The sequence below is a fragment of the Rhinoraja longicauda genome, chromosome 30, assembly GCF_053455715.1.
Source record: "Rhinoraja longicauda isolate Sanriku21f chromosome 30, sRhiLon1.1, whole genome shotgun sequence".
NCBI lineage: Eukaryota > Metazoa > Chordata > Chondrichthyes > Rajiformes > Arhynchobatidae > Rhinoraja > Rhinoraja longicauda.
Genome location: NC_135982.1, coordinates 4,140,644 through 4,167,500, shown reverse-complemented (window position 1 = coordinate 4,167,500; position 26,857 = coordinate 4,140,644). Strand labels below are relative to the sequence as shown.

At 43.2% G+C, this 26,857-nt stretch overlaps 1 protein-coding gene across 4 annotated transcripts in view; it reads left to right on the top strand.

Moving 5' to 3' along the window:
• Positions 1-26,857, top strand: part of LOC144608194 (tumor necrosis factor receptor superfamily member 5-like) — a 94,063-nt gene that overhangs the window by 65,507 nt on the left and 1,699 nt on the right. For 3 of the 4 annotated variants that reach the window (XM_078425732.1, XM_078425733.1, XM_078425731.1), the window contains exon 7: positions 432-2,961. The exons of the other annotated variant lie outside the window; for it this stretch is intronic. In XM_078425732.1, the coding sequence (XP_078281858.1) occupies positions 432-615 (184 nt within the window). In that variant the 3' untranslated portion in view covers positions 616-2,961. Of the gene's footprint in view, positions 1-431; positions 2,962-26,857 lie in introns of those variants that run through there. 4 annotated transcript variants of the gene reach the window in all.

Here is a 26,857-nt window from a genome sequence, read left to right as displayed (position 1 = left end):
CCTGAGGTCATCCAGCTGCAGCTCTCGTTCCCTAACACAGTCTTTAAGGAGCTGCACCTCAACCCTCCTCCTGCAGATGTAGTCCTCAGTGACACTGAACGCCTTCCTGAGTTCCCACAGGCCGAGCACTCCACTGCACTAGCCTCCAATTCCCACAGTTCCTGAGTTCCCACAGGCCGAGCACTCCACCGCACTAGCCTCCAATTCCCACAGTTCCTGAGTTCCCACAGGCCGAGCACTCCACTGCACTAGCCTCCAATTCCCACAGTTCCTGAGTTCCCACAGGCCGAGCACTCCACCGCACTAGCCTCCAATTCCCACAGTTCCTGAGTTCCCACAGGCCGAGCACGCCACTGCACTAGCCTCCAATTCGATTGCACTAACTCCAAGTTGCACTCCTGTTAATTATATTTTTTCTGTATCTTCCCCAGATGTGAAAACTCCAACCATCAACAGATTGCACCTGGGAGCAGTGAAGCTGATGTAAAGTGTAGAGGACAGGACAATCCCAATAATGCAGCTGTGTCTTTCCACATTCCTTTGCTTCTCACTTTAATTTGTACTGCAGCATCCGTTTCTGAAATAATCCTCAATTTAAAGTATATAGGTTATTAATTTACTGTGTGCATTTTCCTATTATCATTTTCTGTATCCAAAGTTACTTTAGCCAGTTTGGGAATAAACTTCAATTTTCTACAATGATATTTACACTCATCAAACTATTGTGAGTCTGAAGAAGGGTACCAAGGCAAAACACCTATTCATGTTCTCCAGAGATGCTGACTGACCCTCTGAGTTACTCTAACACTTTGTGTCTTTTTTTGTAAACCAGCATCTGCAGTTCCTTATCTCTTTATTAATTTAAGCAAACTTTTTTCTCTCTGTACTAAAAGACATAATCTGCCAGTTTACTCCCGTACAAGGAAATTGTTTGAAGCAGAGAGGAATTATTTTCAATGGTTCAATAGTTCTTTATTGTCACATGTACCGAGGTGCAGTGACATTTGATTTGCCATACAGTCTTACATAAAAAAAGAAACAAGATGCATAACTACATAAAGATTAAACATAGACTTAAACAGCCAGCACAGTGGCGTGTGATAATCTGTAGGGCACGCAGATTATCTGCAGAGACCCACAGCCATCAGTTCAATGTCCAGGCCACACATGCTCCTTCACCGTGATGTGACCAGAGTTGTACCGATCACTGTCACTCACTCTGCAGTCCCTGTCCGCCCGAACAGTCAGAAAGCCGTCCACACTCACACTAGACTCCGGGATGTCCTAATGTAGCGATATCCCCGCAAACACCAAGATCACTGCACTCACGGCACTCCTCCGAGTCCCCACCAGTGCAGGCAGCACGGCCATCTAGTTTCCTGGCGACCTCACATTCCCCACTTTGATGGAAGGCAAATAACGTATAACTTCTTTCCACCTTTTCTCCCACTGTCGGGATAATCAAAACATCTGTGGTCGTGGCGATTGAAGCTCCTACAGTCTGCGATCAAAGCCCTAGCATCGGGGCTATTGAGGCTCCTGTGTTCAGGGCAGACGAAGCTCCTGTGGGTCGGAGCTCCCGAAGTCAATCCCTACAAAGGGACCGCCAGCTTCACGATGTTAAGGCCGCAGTGCGGACAGAGATACGATACGGAAAAAGTCGCATCTCTGTCGAGGGAAGAGATTAAAAAAGTTTCTCCCAACTCCCCTCCCCACCCCCACATAAAACAAGAACTAAAGATACAGTAGAACACAGAAGTAAAAACTGACTAAAAACAACAAAAGAAGAAAGGGATGAGAGAGGCTGTCAGCGAAGCTGCCATGTACGGCGCCACCCGGTGGTCATTTTCAACCTCGATGTTATCTTTGACCTAGAACTGAGGTTTTGTTCACACATTCACACCACTGTGAAGACGGCCTGTTTTCACTTCCTGCTCTTTGCTCTGTCTTGCATCAGCTCCTCCTTTACTGAAATCCTCAGCCATACCTTTGCTACTTTTTCACTTCTCTATTCTGCTGCTCTGCTTGCTGATTAACATTCGCTACTGCTTTAAGCGCACTTCAACTTTAAAATCTAAATACCTGTTATCATGTCCTTCTGGTGTCTCCCCAACTCCAGCCCCATCCCTTCAGCCTTGTGCAGACCTGCAGGGCCTCTGGGTCTGCAAACTCCCACTCTCCTGATCTTCCCTGAATTTACCATCCACCAGTCCTCTAAATTCTGGAAATTCCTCCCTGGACCCTTCTTTCTTTGAGCTACCTCTGGGATCCAGCTGATATGATTTCTCCATGATTCATTGGCAAATTTAACGGAAAAAATGATAACACTCCTGCTAAGCTTTTTATGGTATCATTCCTGCTCCGATTATTTGGCCTTCACATTATGTGTATCTGGAGAAAGTGGCCCCAAGTTTAAAAGGAGTGGGGTGGAGGGGAAAATGGTGGATACAAGTCTCATACCAGATGGCAGATGAAGGGAATCCACGGGGAACATTCAGCCAATCTTAAACCAGGTTCTTCCTTAACAGCAATATTCCGAGAGTTCTGATCTTCTGATGGTTCTGAAATACTCCATGTTTTTGTCATTACCCATTCATGCAGTTGGCCCCTGCTGCTGTGGTGTTGTTGGCAGACTTCAGATAATACACACCCTGTGATTTTGTATTACCCTCTCCTAACATTATCAGGACACTGCTTTTCAATTTAAAGTTCCATCCAGCTGTAGTGGTATCTGCTGTGAACCTCACACACACCATGCTTGCCAGATCAAAGCTACAATGTTCTTTGTATGTAAAGCACTGATTAATTTCATGACAAACATTTGCAAACTAAAGTGAAGATATGGCTAAATCAATTTTCCAGTACATGTTCTGTAAACCTACTTACGGTATTGTTTTTGATAGGTTGCTGCAGTAATAGCAGAGCAGAGAATAGGGTAAACATCTTGTGTGTTAAATTGTATTTCCTGCAGAATTAAAGTTGAAAACAATGCAGATTGCAGTTCGATTCAAATAATTTAATGTTATGTTTTCTATGCATGTTCTTTTTACCTTGCAATGATGCGTAATTACATCAGACCCAAAGCACATTGAAGGGCAATATCAGTTAATAAGTGCCTTACAGCTTGCCGTATCACAAAGTGCTGGAGTGACTCAGCAAGTCAGGCAGCATCTAGGAGAGAGGGAATGGGTGACGTTTCGGGTCGAGACCCTTCTTCAGACCGAAGGGTCTCGACCCAAAACGTCACCCATTCCCTCTCTCTGAGATGCTGCCTAACCTGCTGAGTTACTCCAGTATTTTGTGATACCTTCGATTTGTACCAGCATCTGCAGTTATTTTCCTACACTACAGCTTGCCGTGCTAACTTGTTTAAGTACTCAAGTACTAAAGTATAAATTTTAAGTTTTAGTATAAACTACGATCTCATAAATAAGCTTACATCACATCTGATAAATGTGAATCCGACTCATGTGTTGACTAGTTTGTTTCTGATGTCCTCCCCATTATAATTGTAGTTTAGTTTAGTTTGGAGATATAGCATGGAAACAGGCCCTTCGGGCCACCGAATCTGCACAGAACAGCGATCACCCGTACATTAGTTCTATCCTACGCAATGTCTTCACATAGGGACAATTTTACAGCAGCCATTTAGCCTACAAACCTGCATGTCTTTGGAATGTGGGAGGAAACTGGAGTACCTGGAGAAAACCCACGCAGTCACAGGGAGGACATACAAACTATGTACAGACAGCACCCAGAGTCAGGATCGAACCTGGCACTGTAAGGCAACAACTCTACCACTGCGTCATTGTGCCACCCTAAATTGTAGGTGAGTTATTTTTCAGGTGAGAAAATATTCTGGAGTATTCAATGTGGCAGAGAAGGTGTCAAATAATGGCAAATCAATCAGCACTTTCAAAATGTGATCTTACAAATTTGCAAGTTTAATAATTTATCTCTGCAAGATTCCAGGAGTACCAGAGCATATCCTGCTGGGAATAATCCATGTGCTCCGTCTCATGAAATACTTCTCAGAAGCAACGAGCAGCCTTAGTGTAAAGGGAGTGAAGTGATTATCTTCAAGGCAACCTCTCAAATACTTCACTCAGCAGGTTCAGTATTTTTCTGCAATCATGTATTAGATCTGTATCTTCTATTGCTGGCAGATGTTGGGATACAGTAATAGCAACAGTCTGAGCCTTAAACAAATTCTATTTTTTCACGTGTAGGCCAGTATATTTTTACCAGTTTAATTTATTGTCACGTGTACCGAGATACAGTGAAAAGCTTTTTTGGTGCATGTTATCCAGTCAGCAGAAAGACTGTGCATGATGTTCCACAATCAAGCCGTCCAATATACAGACACAGGATAAAGGGAATAACATTTAGTACAAGATAAGGTCCATGTGAAGTCCGATTGAAGATAGTCTGAGGGCCTCCATTAAAGTAGATGGTAGGTTTCAGTTGCCTGATAACAGTTGGGAAGAAGCTGTAGCTGAATCTGGAGGTATGCGTTTTCACTTTTCTGTACCACCTGCTTGATGAGGAGGGGAGAAGAGGGAGTGTCCGGGATTGGACTGGTCCTTGATTATGCTGGTGGCCTTGCTGAAGGCCGTGTGAAGTGTACTTGGAGTCAATGGAAGGAAGGTTGGTTTGCATGATGGTCTGGGTTGCGTCCACAATTCTCTGCAATTTCTTGCGGTCCAGGGGAAGGCAGTGATAAGATAATTGCTGAGCTCAAACCTTTCCTTTTTGTCAGGTTCTGTTCTTCCAGAAAAGGACAGTAATTCACAGTATTATCATTGTGGTTATAATAACTTAATTTTAATTGCAGTCCAGTGTGTAATTGCCTTTGAATTACTTCAGTTGCAACCAATAAATCAAATTACATATAAATGATAATCTCAGTGCTGGTTAGGCTTTGCAATATTTCCCTAAGGTGAAAGTTCATATTTAGAGATATATCTGAGAAAAGATGACCATCCTACGTTCTGTGCTTTTCCTGCAGTTCAGGAACAAAATTATGATTCATGTGTATCCAACTATTAATACACATGCACATGTACACATACATGTGTAGTCTGAAGAAGGGTCTCGACCCGAAACGTCACCCATTCCTTCTCTCCCGAGATGCTGCCTGACCTGCTGAGTTACTCCAGCATTTTGTGAATAAATCAATTTGTACCAGCATCTGCAGTTATTTTCTTATACACTGATTGCAAGATTGATTGTCAAACCCGAGGCAGCATGGATGCGTGAAAATAATTTAAAATGTTTATTACTCCTAAGTGAACAGAAGTTCAGACACATGTTACTTCAATGACCAGAAACGGGTGGTGAGCAGATTCTTTCCAATGAACATTTTTTTTATATTAAAAAAAAAGGGGATGCTATCTCTCTGAAATATATATGAATAACTTGTTTAATCTCCCCATCTCATTAACTTCAGGATTGTTCCTAATCATTAAATTTATCTCTGTTGCTTTTGAATTTAAATCTCCTTCAGCACTGGCCAAACATTGATACGTCACCGAGGTTTAGAATTTCTCTTACAACTTAGACTTCATATGTCTTCTCCATTCACACTATTGTTAAAGAAAATCAATTATTTCATAATTTCCTGCGATAATTTTTGTTTTGATTGCTGTCTAACTCAGGCGGCGCAGTTGCTCCGCTGGTAGAACTGCTGCCCCACTGCGCCAGACGCCCGGGTTCGATCCTGATCTTGGACGCTGTCTGTGTGGAGTTTGCACGCTCTCCCTCTGACTGTCTGGTTTCCTCCGGGTGCTTCGGTTTCTTCCCTCATCCCAGAGATGTGCAGAGTTGTAGATTAATTGGCCCTGTAAAATTACCTCGAATGTGGATGTGAAAGTGGGATAACGTTGAATGGGTGATCGATGGTCTGTCTCGGTGGGCTGAAGGGCCTGTTTCCATGCTGTATCTCTAAAGCAAACTAAACTCAATAGTCTTTGTTAGCTATTTTCATTATTTTACCTGGGTGTATATTGATCACTCACTGTTAGTTTTGAATTCTTGATCAATTTCTGAGCAATTTGTTGGACCATGATTTATCTCCGAGACAATATAACCATCCTTGGTTACTGTTGTACTGTGGTTAGCTATTATCGGACTCAACTTTTTTCTAGTAAAGACATAATTCACTCTAACGCCAATCCATTTACAGTGACTATAATCTAATTATTCCCAACGCCAAAGTTCTCCACATGCATTAACAGAAGGGTAGATCATAGAGATCTTGTTTCATAATTCGTATCACAGTTCTTGAGTGAGAGATGAATATTCTGCAGAGTACTGGAAGCACGTCTTTGTCTGCGATCTTTCCTTCCGTTATCTCACAAATGGTTTCCTGTCAGTTTAACGATGTACCTCTGACACTGCTAGTCTCTCTGTGATCTGATGTACCCGGCAGGTTCGACAGCGTTTGAATCCAGGGCCGAACTCAGATGTAATATTAGTTAGCTGTGAAAATCCATAATTTTTATCTCTTTTTCTGCTTATTTTAGACCTTGATCGTAGATCATGTAAAATCAGAGAAAACAGTGGATGTTCTTCCACCGAGTATCACTAAATCAATCTGACTTTCCAAAACTTACTCCCTGGCCCTGCAAGCTCTCCACTCTTCAACTGCACATTGAAGTACTTTTTTAAACATGATCGGGGTTTCTACTCTGCCATCTTACATGCTGTGAGTTCCAGACCACTCCAAAGGTCTGGGTGAAGATGTTTATGATTGCAGATAGTTCCCTGGGTTATGTCAAGATTTTGGTTGAGAATACATTAAAAAAAGCTTACCCTTCACATCTCCTTTGAATTTTGCCCCTCTCATAAAGTCATGCCTTCTAGTATTTGATTTTTCCATCCTGGAAAAAGGTCTGAGTGTCGACCCTATCTATGCCTCTCATAATTATATACCTGTATACTTCTATCAGGGAAAATAATCCAAGTCCGTCCAACCTCTCCGTTTAAGTGATACCCTCCCCAACTCAGGCATCATCATCCTGTTAAACCTCCTCTGCACCCTCTCCAAAGCCTCCTCATCCTTTCAGTAATGGGGCAAGCAGAACTGTATGCAATACTCCAAATGCATTAGATGGAGGAAGTTGTAAAAATCACAATCCAAGTGACAATGTATTAGAGACACTCCTGGGGCTAAATGGGGATGAGTTGGCAGGATCCAAAGGTCAGAAGCTCTGAAGGGTTGCAGAAATAATTGACCCACCCACTGACTTTTTTCAAAACTTGCTGAATCCCGGTAAAAGATTGATAACCATCAATCGTGATTCCCGTGTATTATAAGAAAATAACTGCAGATGCTGGTACAAATCGAAGGTATTTATTCACAAAATGCTGGAGTAACTCAGCAGGTCAGGCAGCATCTCAGGAGAGAAGGAATGGGCGACATTTCAGGTCGAGACCCTTCTTCAGACTGATCTGAAGGGTCTCGACCCGAAACGTCGCCCATTCCTTCTCTCCTGAGATGCTGCCTGACCTGCTGAGTTACTCCAGCATTTTGTGAATAAATACCCGTGTGTGGTATGATGTTCAAGGTGGCAAGAACCTTGGTTGAGCAATTATTAATATTTTTTATAGAATGAGAGCAATGGGGAACTGGCACAGAAGAATTGAGAGCCAAGTTGATCAGCGTGATCATAGTGAATGGCAGGGCAGGGTGAGGAGCAGTCGACCAACTCCTGATTTTTATTTTGTTTTTCTGCTCCCCGATGATGAAATGAAGAAAGGACTGCTTGAACCAGTTGTCAAATAATATGGTCTCGCTTTGGCCCGGGAGGGAGTGGATGTGCAATTAGAATTTTCCACAGAGTCCAAACTGCTGCCCCAAGAGGTGAAGAACTGTTGAAAATTATGGATGTTGACTGCTGATAGATCATCAATTGCCAGGAAGCTGAGCAAATGTTGAAGGGTGAGATCCATCTACAAGAGTGATGGGAGGCAACAAGGGCTGTCATCTCATCTGGACAGCCAGGGGGGCTATGTGAGGATGCTGTTCATTGACTTTAGTTCAGTATTCAACACAATAGTCCCCAGCAGACTGGTTGAGAAGCTGCTGGAACTGGGGCTTAGTACCCCTCTGTGTGACTGGGTCCTGGACTTTCTCACCGCCAGGCCCCAAGTGGTCAGGATGGGGGAACACACATCTAGCCCCCTCACCCTGAACATAGGATCCCCCCAGGGTTGCGTCCTTAGCCCCCTACTGTACTCCCTGTACACACATGACTGTGGGGCCAGGTTCAGCTCAAACTCCATCATCAAGTTTGCTGATGACACTGTGGTGGTGGGTCGGATCTCCAACAACGATGAGAAGGCCTACCGGGAGGAGGTGGCTGATCTGGCACTCTGGTGTCAGGACAATAGCCTCCTCTTGAATGTCACTAAAACGAAGGAGCTGATTGTGGACTTCAGAAGGGCTAAACATCCAAGGACGTACACGCCACTAGAGATAAATGGGTCTACTGTGGATAGGGTGAGCAGTTTTAAATACTTGGGAGTCCGCATCACAGAGGATCTGACATGGGCAATGCACATTGCCGCACTGGTGGGTAAGGCAAAGCAGCGCCTTTACCACCTTAGACAGCTGAGGAAATTCAGAGTGTCTCTGAGGATCCTTCATTGCTTCTACTCTGGGGCTGTAGAGAGCATCCTGTCCGGCAACATTACAGTCTGGTTTGGGAACAGCTCTGCCCAGGACAGGATGGCCCTGCAGAGAGTAGTGCGTTCGGCAGAACGCACCATGGGAACTACACTTGTCCCCCTGCAGGACCTATACATCAGGAGGTGCAGATCCAGAGCAAGCAAGATCATGAGGGACCCCTACCACCCCAGTAACGGACTGTTCCAGATGCTACGATCAGGCAAACGCCTCCGCTGTCACGCCGTGAAAATGGAGAGGATGAGACGGAGTTTCTTCCCACAGGCCATCAGGACTGTCAGCTTTTATAACTCCAGAGACTAAATTTTTGTCTACACTATAGTAACTTATTAACTTTATTTATATGCTGTAACTGCCACTTTCATTTCACTGCACATCGTGTATGTGTATGTGACAAATAAACTTGACTTGATTTGACTTGACAACCTCCACTTCATCACCTGTTTTCCCAACTGAACCACCTTGCTTTTCGCTGCAGAATGACATTGCCTATATGTAATTTCATTATAACAATGTTTAATTGTGCATAATTTTATGAGCAAATGCACTGCCTGTGTTCAGATGGAATTGTACATATTTGTTTATAGAAATATTTTAAAATACCATGAAATAAATTATAACCCATTGAGAGTAAATAACCTGGATGCTTTAACCATTTGTCAGAAGATGAGCAAACACATAAAAATGCTGGAATAACTCAGCGGGTCAGGCTGAGCTACACTAACATTTCGTGTTTTACTCAAGATTCCAGCATCTGCAGTTCCTTGCATCTCCATTGTCAGAAGATGAGATGCTTCAACATTATGTTGGACTTTGTTGGAAGTGTAAGAGAAGTCAGGCTGGGAGTGGGGTTGAGAATTAAAGTGACAGTGACAGGAAACGTGCAGACTGACAGTGGTCGCACAATTTATATCTGGCTTCCCTAGTGTAGTCAGGCCCACACTGTGAACGATGAATGTAATGCACTAAATTAAAAATACAAATGAATTCCTCTTTCAGCTGGAACTGAATCTGTCTCCAAATATCCCTCTACCGGATGGCGTCAGCAATGGCTGCCGCCCCAACGGCCTGTCTCGTCCCTTCCTTCTTTGTTGGTTTTTTTGTATGTGTTAAATGTATGTTTTAGTGTTCTTTAGCTTGTTTAATGTGGGGGGGGGAGGGGGTGGGGGGGGAAACATTTTAAAATTTCTTACCTTGACGGAGGTGCAATTTTTTTTCCGTATCGTATCTCCGTCCGCACTACGGCCTAACATTGAGGAGCTGGCGGCCTCTGCTGGAGACCGACTTCGGGTGCTCCAACCGCCGGAGCCTGCAGACTTAACATTGTGAAGCTGGTGGTCCCTGTCGGAGATCAACCTTGAAGCTCCAACCGCGAGAGCCTAGGGTCTTTAACATTGTGGAGCTCGCGGTCCCTGGTAAGAGACCTACTTCGGGAGCTCAAAGCCACAGGCGCTTCGACCGCCCCGATCGCAGGAGCTTCGATCGCCGGTTGCGGGAGCTTCAATTGCCCCAACACGGGAGCTTCAATCGCCCCGACGCAGGAGCTTCGATCATCCCGACACAGGGGCTTTGATCGTCCTGACGCGAGAGATGAACATACCTCTTTAATCTTCTGATGCAGCATTAGCGCAGGAGGAACCCAGCATTTCAGGCAACATCTGTGGAGGAAATGGAGGGATGACGTTTTGGGAAAGGACCTTCAGACTTTGGAGTAGTGGGAGAACTCTGGAAAAGAGAGGTGGTAGGGAAAAGCTTGGCAAGTAATAGGTAGATACATGTGAGGGGGGGTTGTTTGGCAGATGGGTGGAGGTAGTGACAAAAGCTAGTGGTGAAAAGGAGATAAAAGGTGCTGAATAGTTAAAAAATCTCCATCAATTTTTCTTTATTCCCGCTGCTTCCAGGATTCAGGGGTCTGGGTTTATTCCCGAGCCCATTAACCAAGAGCTGCTGTTCCCCTTGTCCCTTGGTGATGACTGCATTATAATTGCCTCCTCTCTCTCCCGATCCCCAATGAAAATAATGCAGAAAAATGACAACCAGAAAATCATTTCAGTGGTTTATGTTTTATTGGTCAGGATGTTCCAGGAAGTAGAGATATAGCTGCTGAACAACTAATTGCACAGGATTGTAAACAAGATGTTAAATCTGTTAAAACAGGCTAATGGCAGTGATATCTGCAACAATTCTCTCCCTTAAGTCATATGGCATCCAAGAAAGTTTATAATATTCCATGAAGAATGTGGTTTGTAACATTGCGTGCATTTCTTTACACAGGAATTGTAGAGAGAGCTCCTTTGGGCACACACTAAAATTGGAAATAAGGTGGCCTCTACTTGGTTATGTACAAAATTGATGGAGACAAAATCTGCCAGTGTCGGGAAAGGAATTCGTACAATCATGTTTGTGTAACAATCCCTTTGGTGTCTTTCAGAGTGAGTAGTACTGTTCAGTAAGGGTTTTTTCCCTGCTCTCAGCTTGTAACTTGGTTCAGGCAGTGCAATTGGGCAGTGATTATGGGGGGGGGGGGTGGGAAGGAGAGGGTCACACATTCCTACAGGAGATTACTGGTATCTCCTTCTCATTTCTTGGCATCACCAAATTCTAGACATGGATTTGCAGGCTTCTGGTATCTGCATCTCCTGCGGTTATTTGGTACCTAGGTTGACACATGCATCCGCTGCCAAGCTTTCGAGTTGGCCCCAAGGTTGTGAGGTTCAGCTGGATGGGTAACAGATCGTGGAAAGCGTCACAACCAGCCCTCCCACAAGAGTTGGGCACCCCGCCAGTTGATTTTGCCTTCACTGTTAGGTGATCCAGTACACATCAAGCTAAGATCAGCCTACCTGACAATAAATTGGGGAGGCGCTGTTGGATTTGGGGATAGGGGGCATGAACCTTCCTGATCTCTTTGCCTCAGTTCTGCTCTGGGCAACGCACATACAAAAGTGAATCTGCTTCACATACTCCTGCTCTTCGATGAGGTCAAAATCAATCATCTAACATGTGCCTGTGCACAAAACTGCCCATTGTGGGGTTTACTGAACACTCCAGATAACATTAAAACTGCATTGTAGTTTAACAAACGGAAGATGGATCGGTGTTCTACCTGGAACACATGACATCGTAACCTGGTTTTACTTTGGGTAGCAAACCTACAGACCACAAGTACCATGAGAATACAGAGTTTATTTTCCCCAGAGAAATCAAGCAATTGCCTAGTGAATACTTTGGAGCAAGTTGGGGATATGAGGATAAGAGTGAGGGAAGTGCAAGTGCAGATGGAAGCATAAAAGATCTTCCTCAACGTTGGCTTGTGAATTACACAGGAGAAACCACAAATAGAAAGAGCTATTGACTACTAGTGGGCTGTGCGGTGGAGGCCCAGCATGTTTTGCAGTGAACTGACCCTTGGGATCTATCTCCTGCTGAACAGCGTGGTCTAAACTACAGCAGAAATAAGAGGAGGTTCGACGGGAGAGTCTCATTCTTGTTTTGCTATATCCCCTTTCTTGAGGAAGAGTTGCCGTTGCCATGGCGCCAGCTTTGACTCGTCGTAACCGAGAGTGCGTAGCTTCTCAGACTGCTCCTTAAGCATGTCCTCCTCATCCTTCTTCAGTTGCTCCTCCTCTTTCCTAAATCACAGGTTAATCTGCGTTACTGGCAATGATCCGAACAACCGCCTCCGAGAAAAATGTATGAAAGATGCAGACACAATTACAATGACCGAGGTAGTTTAGTTTAGTTTAGTTTAAAGATACAGCGCGGAAACAGGACCTTTGGTCCACCAAGTCCATGCCGACCAGCAATCCCCACACACTAGCACTACCGTACACACACAGGATGATTTACAATCTTTTATTGAAGCCAATTAACCTACAAACCTGCACGTCTTTGGAATGTGGGAGGAAACCAGAGAACCTGGGGAAAAACCTGGGGAAACCCACGCAGTTAGTTAGGAATCGTGGTCAGCATGAATGTGATGGGCCAAAAGGCACTGTTCTACTCTATGATTCCCTAAAATGGGTTTGGGTTCCTTTCGTGAATTTATTTTGAACAAATTTATTGTGAAGCAATATTCCCTCCCAATAAATCCTACCAATTTTGTCACCTCCTCCCCCAAAACCTCCCTTCCGATGAAAGCTTTCTGGTTCCCCATTCAAGTCACTATATTTCATGGAAAGGTTTAACCAATAAGAAAATGGCTGCTTGGCTTTGGGTTGAGAAAAGCAAGTGACTTTGGATCTCTACTTCCCAAAAGTCTCCCTCACTTGGAATTCATGTACAATCACATAATATATATTTATTACACATCAGGATGTTGGCTCTCAGGGTAATCCCATTGATCCCATTTTCCTAATTGTTCCCCTCTAGCCTGTCCCCTCTGCCCATCAACTTCCATCCATTCTCATGTCATCTGCCTACATTAGGGGCAGTTTGCAGAAGCCAATTAACCCCTCAACCAGCATGTCTTTGAGGGGTGTGAGAACCAAGAAGAAAACAATGCAATCACAGGGAGAACATGCGGACCCCACACGGAGAGTGCAGAGATCAGCATCAAATGTGGTCCAGCAGCTGTGAGGCAACAATGATGGCCATCATAGTGTCATAGTTTCCCAACATCATGGTTGGATGTATTACTGGCCACGAGAATGGGACTGACTGCTGAGATTAGTTAGTAACCAATCACTGTATCATAGTTATTGTATCATGTGACAGTTATTCTGGTGCAATGTGAACTAGATGATACTGGCCTACCTTCTATGGAAACATGGTGACTTTCAACCCAGCCCACTCTTCAACACTCAATGTTTCTGGGCATGTATTCACCAAGAGCTAACTCTTGGCAACAGGGACCCTGGTTGGTTTTCCTCCCCCTCCAACTCTAATTGCAAATATGGAATCATTCATATTGAAATCACAAAAGAATGACTTAAAGTGTTCTATTAGCAAAACCACAAACTATATTTTGTTGCGTTTATAAATTCACTGATCATCAGGTAAGCTATTTGAAAATAAATTATTGTGCAAACTCCCAATGATCTAATCAAAGAAATGTAGCTCCTCATCCTCCCTTGACTATCTGTTGGTTATCTAGCCTGTTCGTGGATTGTGGGTTAGCTGGGGAGGCAATGAGATTTGCACGTGTGAATCCAAAAGGGAGATTTGATCCTTATTATAAATAAAGTTTTTGTTCTAAGTTTTACACTGGTGTAGAAAATTAGTAAAACAACACTAACCTTTTTTGCTCCCTGGAAGGAAGGGGAAGAAAATAAATCAGAAGATTAGCTATTGCAAAATATTTTAAAATCTGATTAAAATGTTGGATAAATGCATGCAAAATTTGTCAGCTTTTTTACCTTTCTGTGTCCAGTTTCTTTTTCACCATATCCCTCCTCCAGGCAGGCATGCTAGCTAAACGGGCTGCTTCCTGATTTTCCTGCACAGAAAAATTGGATGGATTAACATTTCTCTTTCCGATTAAATCAAGGACTCTCCCAACTCAGGAGTGGATCATTTGCCCCACAGTCTCTGTGCCAGTTCATTGAAAGGATGCTTCCTGTTCTTCCCTGTTTGCTTTTTGTTTCCCTTTCAAGTATTTTTCCTAAATATCTGTCAAAAGTGATGCGAGGTCAACTTCCATGAGCCTTTCACGATCACATTCCAGATCTTGCAATTCACTGCATCATCAGCAAAATCCTCCCCCCAATCCCAGTCGCTTTCCTGACAACCAGAATACCCAGTTCTCTCTCTCTCTTTGCAGATAATTCAGGAAACAAATGTTTAAAGATGTTTAATGGGTCCCATTCAGAAGAAAACCTCTCAGTTCGCAACAGCTGCTCTTTTATCCCCATACATCCATTAATATTTCAGCATCAATTTTCCACATCTGACAGTGATAATAATTCAGAAATAACTAGACTACCATAAGGAGGGAGAGGGGGGGGGGGGAGAGGGGGGGGCGGAGAGGGGGGGGGGGGGGGAGAGGTGATAATTGGGCCAGCCTGTACGTCTAACATAGTCCACACTGAGTGACAATGGTGCCATGTGTAAAACAAAAGTGAGGTTCTAACATTATTGAGTATAACACTAGTAATATTAATATAGAAACACTAAGAATGTATTAAGAATTTTGCACATTTCGTGTTTTGCACATATTTTATATTGTAATGACACTCTTAGAAAGGGTGGGAGGGAAAGATAGATCAGACATGATTGAATCGTGTAGTGGACTTGGTGGGCCGAATGGCCTAATTCTGCTCCTATGTGGTATGAACATTTGGATTAAGTGTTATGGCAAGTCTGGAGGCTTGTACTTTGTTAAAGAAGTTTATTGCGGCAGCAATATTCAATTACAAAGGATAACAAACGAGATTACAGACAACCATCAGCTCAAACTGTTCACATCGAAGTTCTCTTCCCACTGACTGGTTTTGGGCCCCAAAACCACCACGTGACCTTGCTGGCCAATCAGCGGGTTCGACTCTCAGGACCAATCCCTATGGTCGCACCACCACGTGACCTTGCTGGCCAATCCGAGGGTTTGACTCTCAGGACCAATCCCTATGGTCGCTACAGTGTCGGCCAATATTGAGGAAGGTAAAGTCGTCCACCATAACAACCCTGCTGCTTTTGCATCTCTCTGTCATCCAAACGGCATAATTCTACTCCTATGACTTATGAATGTGAATAATGTTTATTTCTGAAATTTGAAAGAAGGTCCCCATTTCAGATCGTAGCCACATGCAATCTAAGCATAGGTGCAAAATTTGAGAATCCCACATCATCAGCAAGCTATTTCAGATACTTGGTCTCTCCAGTGTCTCATTGTGGCAAAAGGGCTGCTTCTTTGTGTGTTTACATTTAACTCTGTGTTGCACTTAGAAAGTTAACCTGGAATCAAATTATTCAACAAAAGATCCCCAGAGATTGGCAGTAAAACTATGGCTGCCCTTATCTCACACATTTTATCTTTTCCTTTGTCTTTATCTTTTTGGCCTTTGTCCAGTTATCTGCCAATCAAAACCACCTCACATGTATCCAATTATCACTTGCCAGCTTTCTCCCACCCCCACCTCTCTTCCAGCTTTCTCCCCCCTACTGCAGTCAGTCTGAAGAAGGGTCCCGACCCGAAACATCGCCTAGCCACAAAATGTTGCCTGTCCCACTGAGATACTCCAGCACTTTGTGTGTTTGTAATCCAGCATCTGCAATTACCTGCCATCCCCCACCCTCCTGCTCAACTGCTGACCTTATATTCTTGATAGTCATCTTTATATTTTACACTAATTTCATTGCTGTCTGCTTTGCTCTGTTTACCTTCTGTGCCTCTTGCTACAACTTCCAAATTGTAAATAAACTTTATCAGCTGTAAGATGAATATGAGAAAGTTGCATTTGCTTAGCCTCTTTAATGACAGGAGAGTGCGCCCGATACTCTTTGGATGGCTCCTGGGGTGCCATCACTGCCATGATGTAGGCATGTGAGGTTCTTACATTTAACAGAGCAGTCCTGTTGTCTGTTCTGTAGTTTTCATTTCAATGATGCACTGCTGTTTGTTTTTGAGTTTCGTTCCTGGTGCAAAACGCATGCCTAAGGTGCAGCAAATAATCCCTGCTCTTTGCCATGCTCTTGGATCTGGACTACCCACAGCTGGCACCTCAAGGTACTGGATAAACACCCTTGGTAACATTCCTCCAAAGGCACTGGAAGAATGAGTGAACCTGTGTCAGTGTCCTTCCCTAGGATGAGGAGCCCTAATTATATTCAATAGGATTTACTGGGCAAATTTCCAAAACAGACACATTATTCCAAGCTCTTTCAAGGGCAGAAATGTCCAAATGGACGAAGGAAAAGATTCAAAGGTATCACAAAATGCTGGAGTAACTCAGCAGGTCAGGCAGCATCTAGGAGAGAGGGAATGGGTAACGTTTCAGGTCGAGACCCTCTTCAGTCTGAGGTCTGAAGAAGGGTCTCGACCCAAAACGTCACCCACTCCCTCTCTCCTAGATGCTGCCTGACCTGCTGAGTTACTCCAGCATTTTGTGATACCTTCGATTTGTACCAGCATCTGGATATTCTTGGCCCATGACCTGTCAGAGTGGAGAAGGATTGTTGAGGATCCTGAAGGTCATGCATCAGGAGCACACAGAGGCATTGAATAAAACACTTGAGTAGAACACTTCATAAACAACCCACTCATCTCCTGCCTCATCTATGGAAGGGTCTGTGGTTTCCATGGTGACGTCCTTAGCCGCACTAAACCCACGTAACCGGAGTGGGAGTAAGTCACCATTGATCCTTAGAGGATGCCTCAGAAGGAGACTGAGTATGTCTGGCAGAAGGCACATGGTAACAAACCACAAATGGTGAAGCAACCTTTTCAAATTCTAAAATCAAATATTAAAAATTCATTCAAATAGATCATCAAATGAGAAGATTCCAATGCCAGAAAACTTATCCTCCCACATCCCTAAGACATGCAAGTTTATAGGTTGATTTGCCTCTGTAAAATTGCCCTTAATATGTAGGGACATCATGTAATAGTGAGATAACATAGAACTGGTGTAAACATGTGATTGATGTGCGGCATGGACTCGGTGGGCCGAAGGACTTGTTTACGAGCTTTATCTTAAAACTAAATTAAGCTAAACTTGACTTCCATACCCTTTGGAGTGTAATACTGTTCTAATGTAGGAAACACAGTATCAATTCCCCCTCAGCAAGATCCCACAAACAGCAATGTGGTCAGTGCCCAGATGCTCTAATGCAGTGACGATAAGTGGTGGATAGTGTAACAGGGCAATCTATCTATCCTTCCTTACAGCAGCGCCTTGGTGTCTCTATCATCTATCCAAGAGGGTAGTTTGGCCTTTGTTTCATTGTCCCATCCGAAAGATAGCACTTTTGATATTCCTCAATGGGGTTAATTAGGGGTTCGAGTGTCAGAAATAAGGGTGTAACTCTAAATCACTCTCAGAACCACAGTCAAATCTCTCCAACATTAGAACAACCTTTGAAAGTTGCTTGGTGGAACTGTACACAAGTAATTATTTTGATTTATCGGTAACATGGGGTTACAAGTATAACAAGAGTAGAACACACCTGCATATCAAAAATATCATCACCTCTTAAAATTAATATTGACATGAAATTACAGGCCATTTTCCCACAGCAAAATCCCCAATAGTTCTCAAAGACAACTTTTTCCACTGTTTTTTCCTCTCTACTGCCCATCCAGTCTCTCTGTCCTGAACTCATTGATTAATTGAAGGTTACGGCATGGAATCAGACCCTTGTTCCACGAGTCCATGCCAACTATCGAATCACTCGTTCACACTCGTTCTACGTTATCCCACTTTTGCATTCACTCCTTGCACATTAAGGGCAATTTACAGAGGGCCAATTAATCTACAAACCTGCTAATCATTGGGATATAGGAGGAAATGAGCACCCGGAGAAAACCCAAATGCTCACAGGGAGAGCATGTAAACTCTACACAGACAGCATCCGAGGTCAGGATTGAACCTGGGTCTCTGAGGTAGCAGCTCTGCCACTGTGCCACCTTATGCCACGGAGATGCCCTGGTAGAAGTTTTGTTCTTCCCATAATTTAATAAACAATGTGGAGGCCCCAGGAGACTGTGTAAAGGCATGTACATAAAGGAATGTTTCCAAACTTATTTTACTGGTTTCAGTAAATAGATCACAAATGCCTAATGCAATTGAACCAAATACATTTATATTAAAGACAATAGACAATAAACAATAGGTGCAGGAGGAGGCCATTCGGCCCTTCGAGCCAGCACCGCCATTCAATGTGATCATGGCTGATCATTCTCAATCAGTACCCCGTCCCTGCCTTCTCCCCATACCCCCTGACTCCGCTATCCTTAAGAGCTCTATCTAGCTCTCTCTTGAATGCATTCAGAGAATTGGCCTCCACTGCCTTCTGAGGCAGAGAATTCCACAGATTCACAACTCTCTGACTGAAAATGTTTTTCCTCATCTCAGTTCTAAATGGCCTACCCCTTAATCTTAAACTGTGGCCCCTTGTTCTGGACTCCCCCAACATTGGGAACATGTTTCCTGCCTCTAATGTGTCCAACCCCTTAATAATCTTATACGTTTCGATAAGATCTCCTCTCATCCTTCTATATTCCAGTGTATACAAGCCTAGTCGCTCCAGTCTTTCAACATATGATAGTCCCGCCATTCCGGGAATTAACCTAGTAAACCTACGCTGCACGCCCTCAATAGCAAGAATATCCTTCCTCAAATTTGGAGACCAAAACTGCACACAGTACTCCAGGTGCGGTCTCACTAGGGCCCTGTATAACTGCAGAAGGACCTCTTTGCTCCTATACTCAACTCCTCTTGTTATGAAGGCCAACATTCCATTGGCTTTCTTCACTGCCTGCTGTACCTACATGCTTCCTTTCAGTGACTGATGCACTAGGACACCCAGATCTCGTTGTACGTACCCTGTTCCTAACTTGACACCATTCAGATAATACTCTGCCTTCCTATTCTTACCACCAAAGTGGATAACCTCACACTTATCCACATTAAACTGCATCTGCCATGCATCCGCCCACTCACACAACCTGTCCAAGTAACCCTGCAACATCACAGCATCTTCCTCACAGTTCACACTGCCACCCAGCTTTGTATCATCTGCAAATTTGCTAATGGTACTTTTAATCCCTTCATCCAAATCATTAATGTATATTGTAAATAGCTACGGTCCCAGCACCGAGCCTTGCGGTACCCCACTAGTTACTGCCTGCCATTCTGAAAGGGGCCCATTTATCCCCACTCTTTGCTTTCTGTCTGTCAACCAATTTTCTATCCATGTCAGTACCTTACCTCCAATACCATGTGCTCTAATTTTGCCCACTAATCTCCTATGTGGAACCTTGTCAAAGGCTTTCTGAAAGTCAAGGTACACCACATCCACTGACTCTCCCCTGTCAATTTTCCTAGTTACATCCTCAAAGAATTCCAGAAGATTAGTCAAGCATGATTTCCCCTTCGTAAATCCATGCTGACCAACCAGCATTTTATGTTTATACGAAAGCTAAACCCATGTTTTCAATGACCTGATTAATAGGAGCACTCTAACTAATGAGATTATTGTGAAAGATGAGACCTTGATGATGTCATTAACATGTGAGTACAGACTACCTCAACCTCACACTGCAGTAGCCAGCCTTCCACGGCCTCCAGTGCATTTTGATAGATTAATTGACAGTAAAATAAACTGGGCTTTCAATAATTGATTATTCCCCTGGGAATTGCAGCAATGTAAAAAAAAGACTCAAGTGACTGCCATGAGTGGCTGGGTGAAGGCCACCAGATAGGCTAGCTTTATTTCAAAATGAAAGTTACAGACCACGTTTACGTCAAGTGTAGTGACAGTGTGCGACAAGTTATCATGAAAACAATATCTACAACTTCAGCAAGACATCTACTTAATAGGATCATAATTATTAATTAAACGAAGGCTCTCTACTTTCTGGAAATATATATTTTTGTTTAACTACATAAAATGATAAATTTATATAGTAAGAACATCCTAAGTTCCTCACAAGACTAGTTGTCACACACAACAAATAACGGAGGTTCAAGTGAACATTACAGTTTGGTGATAGGTCTTAAAGAGGAAGGAAGGATGGAGAGGTATTAGAAGAGAAGAGCTTAACTTTAAGGCATGGCCACCATTGATGCAGCAAATATATTTGGAGATACAAGGAACAGTATATACTTTTTTTCAAGGATTCTAAACTGGAAGAAAGCAGATCTCAGAGGCTGACAAAAAAACAGACCGAGAGAGATTGAGCCCACATTACAGTTCTCTCATTTACAGTGAATCTTAATAAAAAAGATATTTGCAAGCTTCTAAAAGTTGCCCATGGAAATCCCAAACCTCATGTTCTCCTGCCGAAAATTGATACTCTGCAGAAGGCTGCTTTGAGTAACAATGCTGCATCAGATGTTACTCAGATGCTGACTTTTACTCTTGGCTTCGAGCCCCACTCCAGAGGCTCCACTGCCATGTTGAGGGAGCCTCTGACCTTGTTCAGATGTTATCCCTAACAAGGTCCTGCTTGGCCTCTCATGTCGACACTAAAGCTGCTATGCCTATTAAGTGCATTGTCCAGTGTCTAATCTCAACCAACTGCTTATAGCTTAGTCTCCAGAAAAGTCAAACAGAAAACGTGCTGCTTCAGTACCTCCTCATCTTTTAGTCGACGGAGTTTGAACATTTTGAAGAATGCAGTCGCAACTTTGAAAATATTTATAAACCAGTTTAAAAATCACATTTAGCTAAGGTGATGCATGTTTTTTTTCTTATATAACATATGGTAGTGTTAAGAATCTCATAATGAGATGGAAAAGTCACATAAAAAAGATTAATCTATTGTCTTATCTGTATATTCGTTCTGATAATGAGAAGAATGAGGTCACGATTCTAGGTCCTGGTAGTTAAATCTTGGCAAGGATGGAGAAGTCCATGCATAATTCTTAGAGAAATGTAATCATTCACGGATGCCCCAGAGATTCCTACAAGAAGCTCCAGAGCACAACATCAAGAGTTCCTGTCAAGTCAATGGTGTACACCAGCTCACGTTTTAAAGAGGATACGATTGGTGCTTGTAGATATCTGCCGGCTGACCTATTGAGAAAAAGAAATTGTTGGGGATTATTAAGGAAAACCAAATTGTTTCTCCAAATAGATTGAAGTGTGGTACCTATTCTCTGTATGGTTAACATCTCCAGGAGATCCAATTAAATGGAAATCTTTGGTAGGAATCGGCGTAAATCGGAGCAGATTGTCCATCGCAGAAGTGGTTACTTAGCTGAGAAAGTTATTAACGATATCCACTCCCTTCCACATTCTTTTAGGTTGGTTATTCTGCTTCTCGTTCTCTACTATTTTACCACAGTTCTTCTGGAAAGACAGATATCCTTGAGATCCTCTTCCCCTTCTATGAACAGTTTGACGGAGGCCACAGTTCCAGGGAGTTCCATCCGTTCAGTGACATCTTCATGGAATGGCCTGATGATGAAGCCCTTCCTTTTCTCTGCTCCTGCCATGACCTTTTGATGGAGATGGTCCTTCTTTTATATCTAGGAACTTGAAGGAATGAAGCAAAAGAAGAAAAAAAATGTCTGTCTTGTGCCTTTCCTCTCTTGAAAAATAAAGGCTGCGATGGATTAAAATAGAAGCTCCTGAAATGGACAAACTGGGTCTGATCAAGCTGTCCAGCCCAGCGTACGGTTTACGATCGAGAGGTCATGAAGACATGAATAACAAAACCACATGGGAAGTGCACGTTTTAACTGCAAGAACAGTACATACCTGGAACAAAACCTTCAATGCAAATTGTGAAACGACGATGGAGCCTGTAGAAAGGAACTGATCTGGTTCTTCTTAAGTGAGGTCTAATGTCCACTAATCCACTGATAGTTAAACAGTTTGAACATGGTTTTGCAAGTCACTGCAAAACTGCACAGTATAAGATGTCCTTAGTTCCAGGTCAGATGTTGCAGTCATTGAATTACTGATTAGTCCCTGTTGTGCTGACTTCAGATAACCTTGCTGACAGGCAGGTAAACCAACAGACAATAGCATTTTGATGAAAGATCATTGACCCAAAACTATCTTACTCCCCCTGCAGAGGCTGCCAAGCCAAGAATACTTACAGCAGTTTCTGACTGTATCTTAGATAGTAGGATTTAATACTGATAGAATTAGTGGAATAAATAATACCGTCAGCAAATCTCGTTGTACTTTAGATTGTTGTTAGTCGTGCTACAAGTTATTGCATTACCTTAATGTGCCAGGTATTATACAAATAATTCATCAAATGCCCAACCAATATTGTAGTCAATGTGTTGTAAGCCATGTGTTGGCAGGAACGCCGGGAAAGAGATGAAGTGTTTTTTGTCTAGTTGCATCCCGAGCAACAGAACTTTGTGTTCTGCCACTGTTCCCAGGGACACACAGACACAATGGTTGCTGCTGGAAGAACACTGACTCGGTGAAAGACGCACTTTGGACGGCCTGAAACTCGCTGGTCTTCCAGTGGAAGATGACGTCCACAAGGGAATGCTGTCTCCTGGCACAGTCCAAGGTGGGACAGCACGTGCAGAGGGATGTACTGAAACTCATTGCAACTACTGCAAAGGCTTAGAGTGGAACAACCACAGTGCAGGATCTGCTGCCAAGATTGACAAAGACCACTTCATCTCTTACCAGACATTCATGCATACACATGGCCTACAACACATGGACTACAATATTGGTTGGGCATTTGATGCACCCAAGAATGAATTACTTGGATAATACCAGGCACGTTAAGGTATTGCATTGGCAATTAGGAATGGGCAGCAAATGCTGACCCTGCCAGTGAAGGACTCCCTTAAATTGAAAATGAAGCAAATCAGGAATAGTTCTTCTCCCATTGATTGAGTAGGATGGTCAAGAGTGGGGAGAGCAGCCTGGTGTAGCCGATGTGCATTGAATGCATTACTATGTCAGGTTGCATTTGTTTCCTGTAATCTGGCCCCATTTCCTGTAGTTAGGAATATCTTTGATCTGTGCCCAGTACGGTCAAAGTATCTGGGTGAATAGACCAACAGACTAAATACCACAGCGAATGGGAATAAGCTGCATAGATTAGTTATGCTGATGAAGCGCACTGGATAACTGCCCTTGATCCTTTGACTCAAATGCATATTTCACCTGGTAAGTAGTTTATCAGATTCAAATGGAACCATGAGGATGACTGCTCCACCCACAGTCTGATCATTACAATGAGCCAAGGAGACAACCATGCCTCAATGGGGAGCACCTCTGCATTTAAGTTGTCCTTCCCAGTCCCACCCCAGGCTCCACATACAACAAGCAAGGCACCATCTGCCCAAAGACATTTGAGATGTTGAGATTATTTGGACGTGGAGTAATGTTCTGACCAACACTCATACATCAGCCAACATCCCTAAAACAGATTCCATGGATGTTCTGCTGTCTGTGGAACCCTTTCTTTGTGATGGGAGTGATTTCATTTCAAAAATATTTCATCCTGAAGTGCTTTGCTGTCAAGGATGTGAAAGGTGCTATATATATGAACATTATTCTTTGCTCTGTCAGGTTCCTTCAAGATTGAATTCATGTCTCTGTTGAAGTGAACAGCAAACTCTATTTCTGTCAACTGAAGGAAGTTGGTCAAAAAAGGAACATTTCATTATAATTCCTCTTTCAACACTTCCCTCTCCATCATCGAGACAGTCAGGGAAAGTGCTTGGGGAACCAAGGTGCTGGTGGATGTGTGACAAGGTGGGACTCCCTCCCTCCCTCCCTCCCCACTCCCTCTCCCTCCCAGGTCAAGGGCAGAGACCTTATTGTCCCGAGGACCGTGAACATAAACAGAATGGAGGTTTCCACCAGAGGCACAGAGCTCCTCCTCACCAGACCTACTAGGAGAGTTCCAAGTCTTTCTTGGACTGAAAGAACAGTAAATAAATTGTTCTTTATCTCCAGAGGGAGTTGTAATGAATTTACGTAAAGGTATCCAATCTGCTCCAAGATTAATCTTGGAGCATTTAAGGGCCTCAATGGAATTGAAGCCTGTTGGCAGGTGATGGAGACAGGTTTGCAGGCTGGCCTGGAGCTGAGCCAAACAAGGTGTACCCATGTAGTGAGGGAAGACAGCACACTCACCTCCATCACTGACCCCAGCCTGCAGTGTGGGATGTTAAAGCAGTCAGAAAGCCTGCTTCACTATAAATGTATTGTTCTCACTCCCCAGATTTTCAGAACCTGGGCTTAGCTTCTCACGAGTGTGTTAATGTTTGTAAGCAGCTGTACACAAAAGCAACAGGGCTGATTGTTGTGAACAACAAGGACAGAACATGTTGGAAATCTAGCCAGTGATGGAAGGAAAACATCAGATGGCACCTAGCGTGGAGATCAATTCCAGCTTTCTCCCCCCTACTGCAAACGGTCCATCTGAAAACGGTTCCAGCCTGAAACATAGCCCATCTATGTTTAATTTAGTTTAGTTTTAAAGATACAGTGATCCCCGCACACTAACTCTATCCTACACACACTAGGGACAATTTACAATTATACCAAGCCAATTAGCCTACAAACTTGTACATCTTCGGAGTGTGGGAGGAAACCAGAAGACCTCGGGGAAAACCCACGCAGGTCACGGGGAGAATGTACAAACTCCGTACAGACAGCACCCGTAGTCGGGATCGAACCCGGGTCTCTGGCGCTGTAAGGCAGCAACTCTACTGCTACGCCACTGTGTCGCTCTAGAGTCTATGCCTGATCCGCTGAGTTACTCCAGCACTTTGCTTCTTTTTTTGTAAACCAGCATCTGAAGTCCCTTGTGAGTAAAATTGGTGTGTTTTCTGACTTCTAACTACTAACATGTAGGAAAGAGTGCATGTGTGTGTGGGCATTGTGTGAGGAAACCAACCAATGGTCTGCCCTATCTGTAGCACCTGAATGCCTTCAAGCCTCATACAGATTGGGTAGGAGTGGAAAAGATTTCAAAGATATGTCATGTTTTTTTGTTCATTTGCAGCATACACTAAACAAAATCTAACTCAAAACATTGTGCACAAATCACAAAATATTTTTATTGCTCAGTTGCAGGTGTTTGTGTTTGGCCAATGAGAAACTTTGTAAATTTAGATTGAATGAGGAGAAATACCTTGATGTGGAGCAAAAGTTATGTGAATTAGGCACGGTTAATTTAATGCTTGATACACTTTAAACAATCCTCAACTTTATATTCCAAAATGATCTATTTAACAAGAAAAGACAAAACATGATAAATATTTAAAAAATGTTAATCAAAGATCAACCTTCCAGATAAAGAGATGAAGATAAAGCAAACTTCTAAGCAATTCAAATCAGAATAAATCTGCAATCAAATAATGATTTGAAAGCAATCCTCCAGGGGCAGGATTTTATCTTTGGCTGTTAGTGCTACACATTGGTGAGAACATTGGACACTGGTCTATGCCACCTTACACAATCTGCTCCATCTCAATGGAATGAAGCAATCACACAGAGGCCAATATTTGGTGCCAACAATCAAAGACATTACTCTCTCGACAACTGTGCCTTGAAATAAAACAGACAGAATCACAAGCATGTAAAAAGGTACAACACAAGACAGACGCTGAATGTAAACACAGGAGGCTATTATTTCACCACTCCATTAACCTAGGTTTCTCATTTAACTCAATACAAATCTTCAGCAAAGTGTCAAAGGAGTGAATGAAGGCAGGGGGGAAACGAGAAGTGAAATGCAGAGACAGGCACACTGTGCGCACACTATGGGAACTCTGAGCATCTGCACACTGATTGTGCACACTATGGGAACTCTGAGCATCTGCACACTGATTGTGCACACTATGGGAACTCTGAGCATCTGCACACTGGTCTAATTTATGTTGCTATAATTACATTAATGCTCTTTTTGCACTTTATGAGTTTCCTTTGCCTCAAAATTCATGTTTTCTGCTTCACCGCTCCTAAGCCTAGCGAGCAGGAATTAATTCACTTTCTTTTGCCTTCATGAGAATTGTCAGACTGGTTGGCAGTGACATCAGTAATCTAGCTCTCATCTGGGCTTCAGAACACAATGATTGGAGGAGCTTGTTTGTCCTATTAGTCATCACACTCTAGAAGGTGTGTTCATGCAGGAGGCCAGGAAGGATTGCGGAGGTTTCTACTGAGATTCAGCTTTTGCAAAATCCATTGCCAGATGCCAAGAGCAGCACCTACAAAATCTCAGTTAGGGTAAAGCCATAGTTTAACGCCCTCCTGTCATTTTACATCAAAGGGCTGAAACCAATGTAAAAACTTGAGTATATCAGATAAATCCACTGTCATGATATCTACACTGGAAATGGGATGGGGCACCCAGAATATCATAAACTGAATTTCATTCAATAAATCTATATTGCAACATTAATTTTGTAATTCTTGATTAGTAAGGATTTTAGGGGTTGCGGACAGAAGGCAGGAGAATGGGGTTGAGAGGGAAAGATAGATCAGCCATGATTGAATGGCGGAGTAGACTTGATGGGCCGAATGGCCTAATTCTGCTCCTAGAACCTATGAACTAATCTAGTGGGCCTT